The 19,895-nt window shown below is 49.8% G+C and overlaps 2 protein-coding genes across 6 annotated transcripts in view; one reads left to right on the forward strand and one right to left on the reverse strand.

Annotated features, from left to right (window-relative positions):
- LOC147149420 (uncharacterized) overlaps positions 1 to 19,895 on the reverse strand; it is a 64,367-nt gene that overhangs the window by 25,319 nt on the left and 19,153 nt on the right. For both annotated transcript variants that reach the window (XM_086028512.1, XM_086028513.1), the window contains exon 3: positions 19,201 to 19,284. In XM_086028512.1, coding sequence (XP_085884638.1) covers positions 19,201 to 19,284 — 84 coding nt within the window. The remainder of the gene's footprint in view (positions 1 to 19,200; positions 19,285 to 19,895) is intronic.
- Positions 1 to 19,895, forward strand: part of kcnd2 (potassium voltage-gated channel, Shal-related subfamily, member 2) — a 49,954-nt gene that overhangs the window by 7,789 nt on the left and 22,270 nt on the right. The window lies entirely within an intron of this gene.

Below are 19,895 nucleotides of genomic sequence, written 5' to 3' on the forward strand. Positions count from 1 at the left end.
GCGCAGCGTTTGCTTGTTTTTCTCCAGACGCGGTCCAGGCGAATTAGTTGCTGCAGTGGGAGTTTTTTTTGGGTGTCTGGCATCTTTGAAGTGATTTAAGGTGTAATGGAGTGCACTGCTGGGAGCAGCTGTGAAAACAGCGGAAATCAAGCGTAACTCGCAAGGGAGCCCAAGTGGGAAGAACTGGCTGAGGTCTGCCGTGGAGGCGCGGACGCCACGACCGACCGACCGACCGACCGACCGACCGACCGACCGACCGACCGACCGACCGACCGACGACCGAACGACCGACCGACCGACCGAACGACCGACCGCTTTCGCTTCACTTCAATATCTGGACGGGAAGCTCAAGAAACTCAACTCAAGACATTGCTTCAAGCCCCCCTTTTTTTGTTTCGGGGGGGGGGCAATTTTCAATACGTTGCAAAGCGCTGCTTGTTGTCACGTGAGTTCAGTCTGCTGCCATTATGCAGCACACTTATCTCAAGTTCGCCCTCATGACATTTGTTTTTACTTCTGGCGAGGTGTGAGTACTTTTGGCACCTGCGGTCAGTGAGAGCAATTTCGTGGCTTTCTGTTTTTGTCTTGAATGGAAGCACTTGACTTGGCATTGTGCATTATGAAAATCAGCAAGCCATTGAGGACCGACTGATCGTACAAGCGCGTTGGAGTACCATTAGCCCGCACCCGTGCGACCCGCCCGCAGGTGTTTTATTGGACACGGCCTGTAATGGACATGAAGTGACAGGTGGCTTAATGAGGAGAGCCCGCCGCATGCTGAAATGTGCTCGGCACAAGATTCCTTCTGCAAATCGCAGTGAAATGGGGGTGCGGGGAGGGGCAGCCTTCCGCTGGCGAGATTACGATTGTGGTGGAAGGCTTTTGTGCTTGTTTGGATGAACTAAATACAGGCATGTCTTCCAATTCAGCGTGACATATCTTGTGGAAAAGGGTCTTTATTTTAGGCAAACTTGGAGCTTCATAACACAAATGTTGCGTCATTTTCATGATTGGAGCTCATGACTCACGAAAAGCACAAGTGCGTCACTGGCTACATTTACATGGACAAAACTTGTTGAATCCAACCAGAGTGTGGATCAAATTCCGATTGGATGCACCGTTTTCACGGACACTCCAAATATTGATCTGATTAGGACTCGCGCGTTCATGCGGCACCCTTTGGATCGGAACAAATTCTTTTGAAATGCTCAGATTGAGCAAATATACCGGAAACGGTAGTAGAAGGAGCTGTAGCGACTTCCGTGTCGACGAAACGTCCCTCTGTCCATTTCTGCTTGAAAGCTTAGCATTACTTGGCATATTTTTCCCATTTGCGCCGTTACGTCGAGTTAACGCGTTCCTTCTCGGAGCTGCAAATGTAGCACTTCAGTCTTGTGCGCTACACACCTTTCGCTCGCTCTGCTGTTTTTGCCCAAACTTTATTGATCAAACAACAAGCAATGTAACACTCGCTCCGCTTCTGCTGGCCTACGGGAATAACAGAAACGCCCATCATGACGTCACTGACCTGCGCGGTAAAGACGGTTTGTTCCGAAATGTCGGAATATGGATGAGGTGTGTACAAGTAGCAGTTTTCTTCCCGTCGGACATGTCCACGTAAACGTGTCACAACGTGACAACGCCGGGGTGGGGGGGTAGGATTAGTTGGGTCTCGGGCAAATGTAATGTATGTAAAGTACAGAATTAGCCAAGTTTTTTTTTGCTTTTGTTTTTTGCTACCGCTCAGCATTTTCATCAGCTCCTTTACGACCGCGGCGGAGATGAATGGAATTTTCTGGAAGGAGATTAGAGTTAGCTGGAATGAAGGCGGCTTGGCTGAAAAAAGAGGAGATGTGAGGAAACACATCACCTCAATTTCATTGTTGTTGGAAAGCATTTTCCGGGGCGGGGGGCTCCGCTTCCATCCAATCTAACGGCCCCCGAAAGCCCCGGCGAGCCCCGGCGAACGCTTGATAGATTGCCTCTTGGCCGCTGACATGTTGTAAAAGATACAAGATTGAACGCACATGCCGGCGCACGAGTGGATCAAATAATGCGCAAATGATCAATCCCCGTGTAAAACGGCATCTTGGCCTTCTCTCCGAGTGCCGCGTGCCGTATTCCCATACTCAGCATTTACATTCAGATGAAAATGGCTGGCGTGCTCACGCTGATTTAGTATGCAGACGCACATAATGCCTCCTCATCACTTTGTTGCAGCCGCGACAATCACTTTTGGATCTGTGCAGTCATCAAGTCAGCACTGGGAGACAGATGTGACCCCAAGAAAAAGATAGCTACAGGATTGGCAAATTCCTGAGCGGGAAACCTGCTTGCGAGTGATCGCACGTGGTCCTCACGAGTGACGATTTGTGATTTGCGCAACGACGCGACCGCGAGATTCCAAAATTCTCCGCGGAAAACTCTGCCCGGCGGCCAGTTTCCAAGTTGCCGTGGCAGAAAGGTGCCCGCTTCTTTCGGGTGTTCCGGTGTCAAACCGCAAGCATTTAATGTCAAACATTAAGCGTCTGTCGGCCGGCCGGCCTGGACAATGTTGGCGCCCCCCGCTGCATACAGTTGAGAAAATCAAGTCGTTGGACAATCAAGTCAGAAGCGCGGCGGCGGCGGCGTCGAGTCGCGCTATTTCTCGCACTTGTCGGGTGGCGTTTGCGGGACTCGAGGACTTAAGCGTAAGGTCATTAGCATGCAAGCAGTGGGACTCAATGATTGAAATAACAGCAAAATGAATGCGTGACAAAGGCCCCCGGTGGTCACATAACCACGGTGGAAATAGTCAGCGTAATCGATGGCGCCATTCAACACGTGCCAGGCACCGGCCTGCCGCTTCACTGCGACTTTGCTGTGATGGCGCCGCTAATGAGCGGAGAACGCGCGCTTGCCGCTCTTTTGGAATGTGGCTCGGTGGCTGCCCGATCGCATCATTAGGATGGTCGTTACAAGCACTCCCTACACTGGCAATGTCATAACGGCTGCTGTTGGGGGTTTGAGATGGAGTCACAACGGCAAATGGCGGAGCGGCATTCATGAGGCCACGCCTCCCCAAACCTTCCAGGAGCCCACCACGCCGCGCACACGCAGGAGCCGAGCGATGGGTTTTTTTTCCGGCGTTTTACGCTGGAGGGCAAGTCGCAAGTGGGAGTGGCGGGCGGCGCACACGACAGGCGGCGTCATTGAGAGCGAGACGGGCGAGGGCAGCCCTTCGCTGTAATACGGCAGCACCTTTGGCCCCTTTCGCATGCGCCGCTCTCAAAAATGTGCCAAATGATCTGTGGTCAAGCTGTTTGAAGGCTTCTAAGGACCATAGGGTTGCAACAAACTCATATTTTAATAAGCGATTCATCTTTTGGTAGTTTTTCTTAAATTTTAATTATTAATCGATGATTGATCGGATTAAAAAAAAACAAAAAAAACATTTGCACACCTTTAGTCAAAACCAGGACATTTCCAATTGACAATGCAGACAAATAAGTATGATTGAGTCCCAAATTAGTGGTCGTTCTTTTCCAAAGCGAAAGATGTTGGCAAATGTCTTGTTTTCATGAGACACAAAAATAATCAGTCTACTTTCATGGGCAACTAAAGAAATGAGAGAATATTTACTGTTGGAAGTTCAGCAATCAATGATCCAAAATAATTACGCCAACTTCTATGCAAATTTCCGTAAGCCGGCCTGTGGCGTTTTGCATTGCAAATGAGTCCAGTCATCAAATCAATTCCCGATCACTCCTGTTTAGTATTGTTGCGCCAGTCGACGTGGACGTCTGAGCACAAGGGTTGAGCCGGCGTGTCTGTGACTGCGGCAGACTTTCCCCAACTGCGGAGGGGCCTGCAGCGTTTCGCTCGTCCGTTGACGCGGCGGGCGGACCGCAAATCGCTGTTCGTTTCCTCCCGGCTAATTCGCAATCCGGACGGCCCAGCGACATCCGTCACACTTTTCAAAGTGTCTCGGGTCGTCGCCGCGCGCACTTTTTGTGCGCGGCTACGACCCGGGACAGCGTCCAAGCGTTGACTGATGATGTGTCACATGGTTTGATTTGGATATGATCGCTGCGGAGCTCCGGTTTCCACCTCTGGCGGCTGGATGCGTGGATGCGCAACGTGATAAACGGCTGTTGACTGGAAGCTGAACGAAGGGCGGCTTTTATCACGCCAGAGCTTTGAGCATCCCCGCCCCTGACATTTGGCTCTTTATCACAAAGAAGAAGAAGGAAAAAAAGAGGCCAACATTTGCGATCAGCAAAAGATTTGGCGATCGCATCGATGCGGCTCCGCAAACGAAAGAATTCAAAGAGCGGAACTCGGGCCTTGCTGAGCCCTCATTTAAGAGGCGATTTCATGTGGTGTCGAAAACCAAGATTGTTTGCATGACCTTCAACAAAAGCTGCGTTACAAAGCGAGAATAGCATTTTACAGGATTGTGCAGCACAAGCTTTGTTGTTTGGATGACCTTTTTCACAGACAACTGCAAAACAGTCCATGGGAGGATACGCAGTTAGCGAGAAAAATACAACACAGCTATGAACGCCTCTCGCCACCACGAGAGGTGGGAATCAATGTTAGAGAGACTCTTACGTGTAACGTGTTTGTTGTTTTTTCAATCCCTGCCACACGCTTTTACACACTTTTACTGACTTATTAAAAGACACTTCTGAAAGAATTCTTGAGCGCTTGCGCTCACTCGCTCGCAACCAAGAAATGGATGACGATAACCCCAACCGAACTTTGAGGCGACATAACGATAGACGAGTCTCCAAATAAGAGGCGCGGCCCTAAAAACAAAATCATATCCAGCGCTGGACACCAAAATGGTCAGCCGAACCATATCGTTTCATCGAACCAAAATCCGCTAGCATAACGCTAATATAAATGTCGGACAGGCAAACGGAAATGAGCATAGACGATACGGTAGTTGGGAATAAACTTTCAAACAACACAACTGAAGCAGCGCCGCGCACAAAGAGGACACGACGACATACGCGGACAACTTTTCGCTCCGCTTTGTGGAAACAAGAGACGCTCCTCAAGTGGCGTTCTTACATGCCGGTTGTCTTGTCAAACATCATCAGTGGCGGCCCAAGTCCTCTTCCAATTGAAAGTGGGCATAAACCAAGAACGCGCGGAACACACCATGTTGTTCTTGTCAGCTAGCTTAACCCAGTAAGGCTTGGATACTTGTGAAGGCTCGGCTCAGAAAATATCCCGAAGTGCATTTGGTGATGCTACCGCGGAAATACATCACAGCTGAGGCGGGGCGGGGAGAGGGGGGCTGCTGGCGGGGGTCAGGTGAACAAAGGGGGAACGCTCTGGCGTACAACCGCACTTGTACTTGGCCACTTCATATTGAGAAACGGCCCAAAAGCAGAATCCAAAGAGGTGGCGTTCTCGCCTTCTTCTGGAGCTCAGCGCTGCCTGGGATCTTGTGGCACAACGCGGTAGTACACAACTCGAAATTGGGGCTGGCCCGTGTCGAGCGTTCTCCGGTTTGCGAGCGTGAAGCCTGCTATGTTGCCACCCTTGGAGCCCTTGCGCTCAAACTTGCCATGACTGAACAGTGGCGTGAAAAAGACAGCGGCAAAAGCAAGGTAGCATCACTAGTTTGGTGACATCATCGGCCGTCACACGCAACCTCCGAGTCGGGGCGGCGCTCGTTCATACACTGGCAAAGAAAGTCAAGGCACCGGTCCAGGATGATCTATCACCTGCATGGAAATCGGGCCGAGCGCGGCCTGTAACGTTCCCCAGCAGCGAGCGTCTTTCATGCCGCCGGCGTGGCGCAGTCAATGTCGACTGTTATGGACGAGATGAACAGAAGGCGCGGCTTGTCATCCCTTTCAGACTCTGATGAGCCGGCCTCCTCTTTTGCTTTGCAGCCGCTCGGTGCCGCGAACGCGGACATCGTCGCGGGCGGGCAGGCAGGCAGGCAGGCAGGCAGGCAGGCAGGCAGGCAGGCAGGCAGGCAGGCAGGCAGGCAGGCAGGCAGGCAGGCAGGCAGGCAGGCAGGCAGGCAGGCAGGCAGGCAGGCCGGCAGGCAGGCAGGCCGGCAGGCAGGCCAGCAGGGCAGGCAGGCAGGCAGGCAGGCAGGCAGGCAGGCAGGCCGGCAGGCTCTTTGGCGGCTTCCAGCCTCGCCCAGCGGCCCGCCCCGGATCCGTGTGCCATCTTGTGCCAGTTTACGGCGCCAGCAGGCCGCAATCAAAAGCTCCCGGTGATAAATCTTCCGCTTGAATGAGAGCGTAAAAGGAAGATCTGGCCCGACGGCGGCCGCCGTTAACCCACTTTCATTGTTGCGTCTTTGCCACAGGCCATTCTTTTATTTGCGCGGCAATGATAAGCGACTCTGCCCCCATTTGCGTTTGGGCCGCCTGGCACGCCGGTCCCGCTGCGAAGAAGGATGTCAGCCTGTCAGCCTGACGCATGGCAGCTGTTTCCCGGCCGCTATAAATAGCCGCATACATCAGCTCATGTAGGCCGCATGCTCGGTCAAGCGGACACCAAAGGGGGCACCTGTGCCGCTCGGGGCCATGTTCCGCCCAACCCAAAGCGACGCCCCCCGCCACCCCCCACCCCCACCCCGGTTCCTCTGGCAGGTGCGTCAACGCCCGCCTCCCTTGAGCGTCTCCACGCGGTGGCCGCCGTAGACAATTTCCGCAGCCCTCGCTCGTCAAATGCAAGCCATTTTCAGAAATGATTAGGATCAATATTCTGTTGATATTGGGCCGTCCATCACGGTGTTAAGAGAGGTGCCAGACACTTTAATGCAGGAGACGCTGCTTGCCCTCTGCAAGTAGCACAATGGAGCTCATGAATCCATCTTGCTATTTGCTCAATATACAGAGCAAGCCGTTTATCAACCGGAATGCGTTCCGGATCCAACCGCGACACCGGGAGGATTTTTTTTAAATCACATTCAACACATTTCAATGTATTCAAACAGACTTTCAAAAGTATTCCTTTGCTGTCCAGAAATGGGAGACATCACTTTGAGGAGACCTAAAAAAAGATCTTCTTTCACTCACACAGTTGCAAGTCACTGCGACTTGGACGACTGTAAACCTTTGAAGGCATCGGCACAAGAGAATGAGCAATCTGATTTTGCCTGGCACTCTGTGTTAGCATCAAGCCGAATTTGGTTCAACGCAATGAACGACAGGCGGCTCACGGAAAGGTTGTTCAGGGAATGAAAAACCTTTGGCTGCTACTTGAACACACACACCGAACAGCAACAGGGAAGGCAAAAGATTTTCAAGCAAAGCAGATGATGTCGCCTCATCCCCAAACTTGCTACGCCAAGTAGCTAGCATCCAAAGGACGACCACCACAATCGGCAACATGCTGGCACCGGTTTTAGTCCCAACAGGACAGAACTGTATTTATTCCTGTCGTTCACTTGGAAACGCACAAAAAAGCTGAAGAACGTTTGCAGTGCGATTCGAGGCCACTATGTTGTACTCAACCTGAAAGTTAAAAATGACGGAACAGCTCTTGAAAAAATGGACGCTTAGCTACAAGCTTCATTCAAATATTTTGAATGTATTTCATGATTTCAATGATGTCAGTTGTATTTGCATCTACGCTCATGAACTGGGCTGGACTGCCACTAGTGCATCTCGTGCCACACTTTGAGAAGCACTGGTCTAGCAAAAGTCTGCTAGCGCGACGCTAATATGTGACGTCAAGCGCAGTAGACGGGCTCAGGGAAAATAATCTTTGTCGTTACGCAATTAGAAAGCTTCAAACACAACGTTACTCAAACAGACACGTGCGTTCGCCCTGTTCTGTGGCGACGACGACGGAGCTTTGACGGGGGACCTTCTCTGCCTCCTCTTGTTCTCTGTTGCTCGGTGCCGGCCGTCACTTCTGCCGTCCGCGCGAAAGCGAACGGCGATAACGCTGAGCTGCGCCAAGCAGCCAATCACAGGCCACCGCAATGATGTGCTCAAATGCAACAACTCAACCGGCTGCGGCCTTCAAGCGTCCGCAGTGTAGCAAATCAACACTTGACTGCAATACTCTCAGCGCAAATTGTGCAATATCTCTGGAGAGGGGCGAAACGCTAAAGATGCGTTGGTTGTGGCCAACCCTTGTCATGTCACAGCACTCACATGACTGGCACAAAGCGGCAGATATCATCAGCATTTATTTTGAGTTGAGGTCGTTACGTTTAGGTTGGTGCGTTAAGACAGCGTGAACTGCGTGAACAGTCAGCGCATGCGCAGCGGAATCAAAGCGTGCCAGCCAATTCTCCACTTTTGGCTTGATCGCGAAAGAAAGGTTTTGGGCGGACACGACCTCCCTGTTGGCTCCGCGTTTGACTAAGTCATGTGACGTCCCCATCAGTTCGCAAACGACTTGACGTCAGTCTCGGCACGTGGCCTCCAAACGGATTATTCTTCCCTCGTGAATCATCTGTTTGGAAGTCGGCGTGTTTCTTGGGCGGAATTGGCCTGACAACACGCTTGACTCTTGGAAGAAGCACCACAAACTCATGCGTTGCTTTTTCACGCTGGAAAGACTTGGGTGACTCAACAGTGACCTTGTTGCCACGAGGTCCTGAGCCCATTTGATGACAAAACCATTTTGTGCTCCAACATTGGAGACTTGAATGGTGGCCGACTCCAAGCAAGCTCGCTTTGCTATTTGGATTCAAGTATAGTGGAAGTGATCCATCCATCGTTCCGGCGACTCTGAACAAACCGATGAATGTAAAGTCCATTGTGGCTCTCTGAGCAAATGGTTCGGGCAAGGCCCTTTTCCTTGAAGGATACGAGCGGAACCCTGACCTCTAGCTCAGAGAGCGGCGCTCCCATTTCCAGTTGCCGGCCGCAGTCCTGCATCGGCCGGAGGGCCGACACGACAGCGAGCCAGGTTGGGGCTTCAAAACCAGACGGGGGGGCTTTTCAAGCCGTTCTCTCCGGCGCTGAATGTGCTGAAACCGTGCCTTGCTCAACTGTCAACCATTGACCAGTTCTGCCACATGGAAAAATGGATGCTCATGTGGCCAGCAACTTTCTTACGCCTGCACATAACTTGATGTTTGAACCGTGACAATCCATCACCTAGAGTCTCCGGTGGCTTCACTACATCTCGGCGGGTCATCACACGGCTTTTCCGCGCCTCCGCAACGAGGCGCGCTAAAGCAACCGCAGCGGACCGAAGCGCCGGTCCACACACTGGCTGTCAAGTCGGACTTTTCTGGAAAAGTCAAACGGTACTACCCAGTTTCACGCTACATCCCCACAACCGAGTGCTACGTAATTGTCAGTTTTTGCATGTTTTGAGCAGCCATCTTGAAAGTTGTTTTGTATTTGGAAAGGAATCCCTCAATTGACTTTACAGGCCTTTCAACTGGCCACAATTTCAATTTGCTATTTCTATCGAGAAGAGATCACTTTCTTGGGACGGTTTGTCGGATAGATGTCCTTGAAGTGTCGGTTGATCTTCCGGTCCGGATTTCAACCAACTTGATTGTGTGCAACCAACCTGTGTCTCAGCAGCTTAAGGACGGCATTTCTCTGGGGGGATTTTTTTTTTTCCAAGGTATTAGTGGAAAACCATAAACAGATGATTATTATTTGGATTTCCGCCCTCAGCCAATTGTCCCTAATCCCTGAGGATGATCTTAAAGAGTTATATTGCGATCTTGCGCAGCCTTTTTTGGGGGGGGGCGTTCTTTGCAGCCACAGACAAATGGGTTTCGTTGTCTCGTTTGGACTACTCAGATTGGAGCTAAAAGGCAAGAAAGCGAGTAGAGGCGAGGAGCAAAGCCAGCGACACATCCGCATTCATAAAAGCCGACGCGGCAATCAATTTGCTCGCACATGAGTGCAAGTGCACGCGACATCGTTGCCGGCATCTGTGGGTCATCGCCGTCTTCTGGGGCAATCGGCCATCAGCCCTCCTAATGCCGCATTGGACCGCCCCCGAAGGTGAAGCGCTCGCATGAAGATGCAAACGTCAATCTTCTGCGCTGCGACTTTACATGGGCAATTTGTTGACGACATCTGCTTGCGCGTAAACAAGCTGCGGCGCGGCGGCGCCGCCCGTCGCTTTTTCGAAGAAGGGGCATCCATCAAAGTTGATGGGCTGTAATCATGACGGCAAATGCACCGTCACACGTCCCAGCGCTCGCTCCCGAGTGTGCGACTCACAATCAACAGCATGTACAGAGGAGCACAATTTGCCACTCACTCACGGCCAAAAAGTGGACCAGATCCTCCGAAAACTGAGTTGTGAAACAGAGACACTTTTTAAAGCGGGAGTCAACCCAAATCTATTTTTTTCAAGAATATGTTCTAACGAGTCTTAGCACATTCTGATTGATGTTGTGTTTGTGGAATATGAGTTAAGGCAGCAAAATGCACCCGCATTGAGCCATCTCAGGGGCGACCATTTTGTCACTTCTGTCGACTGAAAAGGACATCGCAGTTTCTCGGGTAACAACCAATCACAGCCTACCTGTTTTCTGAAGCCGAGCCACGATTGGTCGTTACCTGAGCAACTGTGATGTCATTGTCAGTCGACAGCAAGTGACAAAATGGCCGCCTCCTCAGATGGCTAAAAACGGCTGGAGGAAATCTTATTCCCACAACCAATACCTATCAGAATGGGCCTGCATTGAGCATATTCTTGGCAAAAAATACGTCTGGGTTGACTTCAGCTTTAAGCCTGCTTGCGGCATTGCGACAACACTGATGACAGCAAAGGCCCGGCAGCCCGTCGCCGCCTGTGAAAGTAGCGTCGGCTTTTGCGAACGGCCGTTGGCGGCAGCCAACCGCGCTTCTCCTTCTTCAGCAGGCACAGAGCGCCCGCTCAGATGCATGGCAAGCCTCCAAGCACACTCGCTGATGGAGGAGAGCGTTTGATTGGATGCAACACAATCCCCACGAGACTATTTGTGGACCTCGACAGATGGAAAAGTCCAATTAGAACCAGAAACGGGAGACGAAGGATGCGACTTGTTCTGCCGCTCCCCGAGGACTGACGCGGAGCGGAGTCTTAGAGACCAGCTAGAAAACCAACATTGCTTCTCTCTTGCAAGCCAAATGTTCGACGACGACGGCGGAAGAAGTAAAAGTTGGGGGGAAAAAGCCGGTGATTTGAATTTTGAACAGTGTCAAAAAGGTAGGCGGTGAATTTGATCCGGCTCCCTGCAACTTCATATCCACACCGTGTATAAATATCTCCTTCTGTTGTCTGCGTCTTCAAGGGCAGACGTCCCACAAAGCAATTGCCTCGCTCTCAGCCAAGACCAAAAAAAGGAGAAGAAATGAACAAGTGATTAAATATAGCAAAGCCCCCCCCGGGAGAGCGGGAGGGAGGGCTTGCTGTAGTGTGATTAAAAGGAATAACCTTCATTCCGTCACGATTGTTAATGCTGGCTTCAAATGTTCCTTCGCAGGCCGATGCACCCGCGTCGTTCTTGCTCAGCATGCGCAGAAGATGCTTGAGTCCTCAAGACCGCCACTTGCGTCATTAAGTCCGCATGCGCGGTCCTCGTGGCCCCGGGTCAGCTTCAGCCACCAAAGCGGGCCGCTCATCGATTGCGCGGCCGGCCGTCAAAGCCTCTCTCATCAAAAAAAAAAAAAAATGACCTTTAGCTCGCTCGTCTGGCTGTTGCGCCCCGAGTTATGATTTCTCAGCTCCTGTTTTCATTTGACAAGAAGGAGAACTCTGGTGGAATGAAATGGAAAAAGTCATGGTGTCCGCCACGCGTGCGAAGGAAGTAGGGAGACCGCGAACGTGGCGGCAGTTCCACGCTCGGCATCTGTCGCAAAGGGTTGCTGCTACTGGCGCTCTTCCTGGCGGCCAAGCTTCGCCTTGCAGTCCAAGATGGAACAATTCAGGCAGAGGTGGCCAAGCCACTCACAACGTCGCTCAGTAGACGTGTAGAAAGAAAAAAGGCAGAAAAGAGCTCCCCATGTTTGCCAGCATTCGGACTGACGGTTCAAGTCCTTTGGGATTTTCCATTATAGTTGGTTTGGATTTCTTTTTTAAATTCAGATGCTTTGAATGAGTTTAGAGCCAGTTTGGTGGGTTTTATTTGTTTTCATTTTTCTTCTTTTTAGTTTGGATTGTATTCGTCTTAGTTTCACAGTATTTGATGAGTAAGAGATAAAAAAAAAAAAAAAAAGAGCTGACAAAGTATTTGTAATTGAGACAACAGCAATTGTCCACCAACTGTTTGACCTTCCTTCTTCTGTCGGGACGGAGAGCAATACCAAAAGAAATATCTTCAAGTTAACCCCCGAAAGCTCACGCATGATATAACTGACAATGACTAAAACAAAGAACATTTCCATCATCATTTTTGTTACTTTTATTGAGAAATGTAAGCTAGAGTTTCAGTTGTCTTTTTTTCAACATTTTGGTTATTTTCCGTCGTGAAGGGAAATGCTTTTTCAATATCAGCTGGAGTGCCTAATACGCTTGTCAAGAGCCACAGAATATTGTGACGATCTTTGTTTGTTTCTAAAATGAAACGTTACATGCAGCTTTCCTCGACCTGGTCGGACGGTCTCGTCAAGCCGTTGGCTGGAATGCGGCTTTGCTTTTGGAAAGACGACCGCGTTCGACCAGTGAGCCGTTTTTCCGTATCCTAAGTGGTCTGCGCATGGATGGATGACACCGGATGGGAGTCAACGTGAGTCACAGGATTGGGATTGTACAGGATAGAAAATTCACGAAAGCAGATGGGAGCGGGATGATCCAGTAGGGACTACTCCACTTTTGCCTTTAAAGTCTTCATTTTTCAAACGTTTGTTCTTCTTCACTTCCAGCTTATTGGACTATGAAAGCCTTTAGAAATGATTTGCACGCCTTGGACTTTTGAAGCCGGCACTAAAGCGAACGAGCGGTTGCAGCCAATGAGTACTGGCCTCAAGTTGCTTATCCAAAAGATTCGATTGCCGTCTCGCTGGCCGCGTGAATCCACAGGGCCCCAGAGCCGGCGACTCCCTTCAGTAAGCGCCCGGCGCCCACACCGCTAGCTCCGAGTTTCGGGCCATTTCGGTGGAGGAAGCTGACTTCCAGCGGCTGCTCGCAGAGAAATTGCAGATCAAAGTTAATCTTGCGCCGTCTGCTGCGTCGCCGCCGAGCACTAATCTGCTGTCGGAGTGATGAGGCTCCTGGACCGCTTCCCTTTTGACGGCACGCCGCCACTAATCCGCAGGACTTTCGGGTTCCCCACCTGCGCTCCCCCCCAACCCCCAACCTCCCTCTTCTCCGTCGCCGGAACGCACCTCAAGGGTCACAGCGGACACGCATAAGCCTTTTTCCGTCCCGGTTGAGTTTGCCCCCGACAATCTCATTAGGTCCAATTAAAAGCGTAATGACTAACCCCGTCAGTGTAACGTTTTAATTTGTCAGCTACGTGTTAAACGTCACCTTTGGCCCGAGCCGCTGGTCACCTCCTTTATGGTCCATCAAAGGCTTGCGGAAAATATCGCCGCTCTTCCGATCGCGTCGGCTACGGAATGAGCTCATTAGCATAATCGCTCGGGAGACGGAAGATTTAACTTTATCATCGCCTTCCCTTCTAATCTATGGCTGTGGCGGCCCTTTTTTTCATTGCACCCCCCCCCCCCGCCCGGCCGGCTCAAGCCCAAAGAAGCGTTATTGCATTATCAAAGTAATATACTGGCGTGGTGCGAATGTATTTTTAGCTTGTGGCTTTCCAAAGAGACGCTGCAAGGAGGAGATGACAAATTGGCCTTTCAGTCACTCCGGCGAGGTTTCATCAGACCAAGACTGAGTGAAGAACACCTCATCGCCATGCCCGCAAATTGTGTTGATTATTTTATGGCTCTGCCGGGCCACTTAACCCCCCCGTCAAAGTTTGATCAACTCATTCATTGGCAGCCGTTTTCAAAGCAGCGTTGCCAGCCGTTTTACAGCATCTTGGCTGACCGTTAAAGATTCACACAATTTGGTCTCCTGTCACAGGAGAAGAGTAGACGCTCGACTTTCACCACAACGTTTTGCTGGTTTCAGCAAAAATGCCAGTTTGAAAGCAGAAAAAAAGAGGTGAAACATGTCAAGCTGAACCGTGGCAACGTTTACATAGACAAAATGTTTTTAACCCGATCGGAGTTCGGACTAAAATTATCTTCGGATGCGCTGTTTGGACACTAAAAATATTGATGCAATTAGGACTTGCGTGTTCATGCTTCACAGACCACGTATACCTGAAATAGTAGTAGAAGAAGAGGAGGCCGTAACGACTTCCATTTCAACAAAACCTCGCCCCATCCATTTCTACTTTTAGACGTTAGCGTTATTTCACGTACCTTTCCCGTTTGCGCTGTTACGTCGAGTTAAGGCTTCCTAATGGAGCTGCAAATGTGCCAGTTGAGTCTTGCGCCCGCCACCTCTTTCGCTCGCTCTGCTTCTACTAGCTTCCGGGAATAACAGAAACGCTTATAATGACGTCACTGACATACGCGGTAAAGACGGTTTGTTCCAAAAATTTTGGTATGAGTGTTTTCATGAGCGCCGCCGATTGGACTATCAAGCACCCCTCTCGTTGGGAATAAAATCTTGATCGGAATATTCTGAATGGGGTGTGTACATGAAGCATTTTTATTCTGATCAGGTCTTTTAATCCCAATAAATGTGTCCATGTAAACCTAGCCAGTGACTTTGGCGCCAAGATTCTTTGCTTGTCCAACACCTCAATCTATAAAACACCAAAACCAAAACTGAAAAAAGGGCTTTTGATGGTAAAAAAAAACCAAAACCAAAAGAAAAAAAACCAACATGTATTTACCGACAGTCAAGTAAAGAAATGTACCCTGAGAGACGCTGACTCAAGACATGGTTTGGGTGTGGATTGTTTCACATGGTGTTCGCCACTCCTCCTTGAACTGCTAGTTAAAACCAAGACTTTTCTTTTTGTGCATAGTACAGCCGTTGTTTCTCAAGTGTCAGCTGGTGTCCTCCGAATGGGTACAAGAAAAATGTCAGGCCGGTCTCTTCCGACAGGGTATGATAATGGAGAAGGGGGGAGGCAAAGAAAGCGGATGAGGCCTTTCATCCTCGACTGGTTGATGGAAAAGGCAGGCGGGCGGGTCCAGCAGGACCAAGGGTGAGTCAAAGTCACAAACGGAGAAAGAAAGCCTTTTTATCACCTTCTCTTAAGCAGAGCTCCCAAAAGAGAGCGCGCGCATGCTAATGTCAAAGCCGGCGCGATAACTAGCCGGCGCGATAACTAGCCGCCTGCTTGCGCGGGCGGGGCTGAGGGTTAAGCCGGATTTGGTGGGCTGACGGAATACATGTTTGATATGTGAGCGAGGCAGAGCTGCGCAGCCTTTGCTGGACGTGAAGGGTGATATTGCAGGTTCTTCGGCGTCTGCGTGGCTGCCAATGGTGCAGGCCGCCGTTCTTGGGTTTGGCTAGATGGCGCCACTCAGGGATGAACACTGCGCCGGAGGACGGAGGCCGCATTGATTGTCGTCGGCGTACAAGTGCGAGCAGCGGCTGCCGTCCCTTCTACTGCGTACGTTAACCTTCGGCTAAGGAGAGATCCCAATTGGCTGCCGGAAGCAAGCCTTGGAAAGGAATTTTGTCTGTTGATTTACACCACTTTGTTGGCAACTTGTGTTGAATAGGTACAAATGGAGTCCTTTAGTTGCACTTTTTGGAGAGCAAGATTTCCAAAACTTAAGCGAGGTAAAGACATGCCGGCAATGGGGCTAAATTTCAACAATGTCTCTCCCTTGCAAAGACCCGATTGTCAGGTGTTTCTGAAAGATCGTTCCGGCGGGCGAGTATTCGGCGGTGCCGAGTGCATTTAGAGTGATTTGTCCTGCTGAAAATGTCCAGGCCGACAATCCCGAAAGAGAAATCTTTTCATTATTTCCACTCCCAACCACTTGTGAGTGGTCAACTCAGTTTGGCCTGGGTTTGAGTACATCGCACACGGAGGCTTCGTTACATTTATTTACTTGGTTCAAACCTTGGTTTAATTTTCTTGCAACATAGGTTTTACTTGAGTATTTTTCTGAAGAAATGCTCCTTCTGCGTGGCTACATTGTGCTACGTTCTGCTTGCGTATTTTCATCCATTTATTATTTTGCTTGCGCCATTTATTTTGTGCCCAATCAAAAGGAGCAGGGAGAAAAAGCAACGTGCAATGTATGCACAGTACTCAAGATGAAGATCTAAGTCGGCAGAACTCAAATTGTTGTCGAGTGACGAAACAGATGTCAGGATTGCTGCGAAATGCGGGGTGTCGGACTGTCCAAGTTCAAGATCATCAAATTCGATGTAATCGTGTCTGCCTGCTCAGCCTATTGTGCTGTTACACAAGGTATTCCTCAGCCGGACGTGATAGTGTCTCTCTTCACGACACAGACTCGTCGAGACTGAATCGACAGCGCCACTGTTAGCAGCAGCTAAGTGGCGCTTAGCGCGGTGCACTCCATTTTGCCCGAATCGCTTCAAGACACAGCTGATCAGCCATCGGTTCCACACAATAGACAGAATTCTCATTGACGGGTTAATCGAGCAGCCGATCATTATGAATGCAACCGGGGAAAACAAGGGACATCAGACGCACTGTATATAAAGAGTCCAGTGTACAACGGCAACCAAAATGGAGGACGACTGGGCAGTTGTTGAGTTTGTGCTGCTCAAGATACTGGGCGGACTTACTGAACCAACCAAAACATCACTTTCATACATCTCCTCCAATATACATCAGTGAGCTCTTTCCCGCGGTGTTCCGCAAGGGTCAATCTTAGGGCCCAACCTTTTTGTCATCAGCAAACTTGAAGGCACTCAAGGTCCACGTTATCTCATTCTGGACTAGAAATAAGCATTCAAGCCTTGGTCAACAAAACGTCATGAAGCAGAGTCCAGTTAGTGCAGTCTCGCATCTATACGTTCAGCAAGAGCACTCCTGTTCTTCCTGCTCATTCTTCATTAGGGAACAAGAGCCTTCATTGGTAGGCTTTTCCATACTTGGTGGATTCGGTGTCACTTTATTCTCCTGTTAAGTCACCGCAGTCCGCTGACTGCCTGTTACTTAATGTCCCTCACAGCAGATTAAAAACGGAGGGAGACAGTGCCTTGAAGTCTGTGGCAACCAAACATTGGTCTGCACTTCCTTCATTTAAGAGCCGTTTAAAACACTTTTGTTTCGGCAAGCAATTCAGTAAGACTCGATTGTTCTCTATTTCTTGTTTTTGACCTGTGAGTGCTTGTGCAAATATTGCTTCTCTGCAAAGGGGCATCGTCAACTACTGGCCTGGCAAACGTGGTACAAGAATCACTTGTACAACGCCGTGCAGGCTTTCCTATTCTGACCGGGCGGTTGTGTGAATATCGGCGCCAGCAAGTGTCTATCCTCCCCTGTAGCTATTGTTTGCAGCGTCAGTCGGGCTCTGCGCCGGCTCGCCTCCTATCTGCGCTCTGCTATCTGCCCAATACGTTGTGCGCCTTCTGCCAGCCGTGCCTGCACTCCCTTATCACCTGTGGTGAAAATCTAGCGGGCTAATCCCGCTGCCCGTGGGATCCCATCCCCCCCCCCCCCCCCCCCCCATCCTCCATAACGATGTCTATCCGAGGGATGGCATCAGAGCAGAGTCCTATCAGGCCACACACTGCTAACCCCATCAGTCATTGGTGTCCAAACGCAAGGGAGAAGGAAGCATTTTGGAAGCCGTGCTCCCAGGTGGCTGTGGCCTGACTTGTGCAGGAATGATGAGCGGCGCTAAGGGATCACGCGGCGATTTCTTCTGACTCGGGAAGGATGTCGGCGTTCGTGCCGAGTGCTGCTGACGCTGGCAGTCAGTGTCCGTGGCATTAATGTTCTCATCGTCACCGTTTTGATCAGTCTGCTGCTGATAGAGGTGGAGAAATACAAAATGTAATCGCTGAGCAAAAAAAAAGACCGATTTGCATTTGTTTCATCAAGAATCCAAACGTATCACCTTGGTGTGCTTTTGTTCAGCAAGCACTTGGCCTTGTTTGTCTGGAAACGTTTGCTGCATATTTCTTTTGTTACACCGGCGCATCGAGCAGCACAGTCATGTGTGGCCAATTCACTGTTTGTACAAGCTAAATGTTTTATGAGTGCCCTTAATGTGCCGTAAGCTTGCTTTAAGAGTCACTCTATAAATGTGCAGTCTACAAACAGCATCTCTCATTTCACTCATGCTCCTTTCTGACATGCAAGCAATGTCATCCATTTTCTTGAGCTACCCTATTCAGAGCTGTACGAACATGATGGACTTCAGCGGCAAAATTACCTTTTTTTTCCCCCTTCTTTTTTGGGACATCTATTATTTAGCTGTCGGCGAGGATGAATATTGCGCTCCTTCAGAAGGTGCAGAGAACCGCGTCAAGCTTCATCACATGCATGTCGCGTCCTCAAGATTCGGAGGCGTCGCGGACTCGCGCGCCCAGCCCGCAGTAGACAGAGCTGCACTGACGCCATCGGACATGAGGACCTCGCTGCTATCATGGCAAACTCACTTCAGCCTTGGAGCGACATGATGCATATTCATGACGGAGACGGACCGATATGTTTTCTTTCAGGACAGAGACCGATTATTGGCTGTCAAGGAGGCCGCTATTTGGAGCCGATATTCATTTTCACTAAAAAGGAAAATACCAGCGTCAACAGCTGAAAAAAATACAACTCTTATCTTTGTTCAGACATATTTAATTAAATTAAATTAAATATACATTTTAATCAATATTAGAAATTTTTCCATAATATACATCTTTGTTGTGAATTTCTAACCAAGTTCAGGGAGCTCCCAGCATCATCAGCATGTCTCAAATGAAATGTGAAATGAAAACTTTCACAAATGCTCCCTTTAGTTTTCTACAGTAAGTAAAACTGTCCAAAATTTCAAAATCACAAAAATGTTCAAATTTCACTGATCTTTGTTTTGTTTTCAAACAAAAAGCAGCGTGTTCCCAGGGTCAGCAGAATCTCTTATAAAGTGAACTGAAAATGTAAATAAATAGTTCCCTGAAGTTAACGCAGTTTTAAGTTGGTTTATAATCGGCCATCAGATATCTTTGAAAAAAGGCCGATACCGATGACTTGACAAAATAGCGGCCAATATTGTCGCCGATAATTGTCCCGACCTATTATGACCATAAATGATGACGTTTTTGCTCTCACGTGCAGAGCTGGCCATGAAAACGGTGTAGCTGAAGCAAGTGATTTACCTCAAAAGAAGCTGACGAGAGCGGATGAAGGTCGAAGAGAAAGCATGGGCCTTCCGTCCCCGTCTGGCTCCACCTCGTGTTGCCCTGTTTGACAGAGGGGAAAAGGACATTGACGGCGCCACTCGCTCCAACAAATGGCATTGCAAATAGAAGTAGAAAGTTATGCGGCGTGAAAAGCACCTAAGCGCGCCTCCATTCCCCCTAACAGCCGTAGACAGACCAGGGCACGCAAAAAGATGCCCATGTCAATAAACAATGATTTCAACTGACAACAGTCAGGCATAATAAAAGACGGGGCAGAATCGCACACTCGATGCAAATTATGTGGACCACAACAACAACATTTCCCCAACAAACCAAAGCAGAAGAGTGGCAGCATTTGGCGATCGCACCGGCGCACAATGAAATTCCAGCAAACGTCCGACTGCACGCGCGCACGTCTCGTACAAAGAACGCGGACGGCGCATTAGCAGCTAGATGGGAAAATAACACACCAGCGGCGGCACAATCTCCAATCACAAATGTTCCTCAACAAACGCATCAGTCAATTAGCTGTCGTAATAGCGCTAGTTGATGAAGCCAAACGCGGCGCTGCTGCTCTCGTGCTGCTTCGCAACTCGCACAAGACTTTTGGACTTGGACATTTTCAATGAGACAGCTCCTTCCTGGAACAACACCGCCGCCCCTCCAACATA

Source organism: Filicampus tigris, chromosome 4, assembly GCF_054856515.1.
Source record: "Filicampus tigris isolate MCC_2025a chromosome 4, RoL_Ftig_1.0, whole genome shotgun sequence".
Taxonomy (NCBI): domain Eukaryota; kingdom Metazoa; phylum Chordata; class Actinopteri; order Syngnathiformes; family Syngnathidae; genus Filicampus; species Filicampus tigris.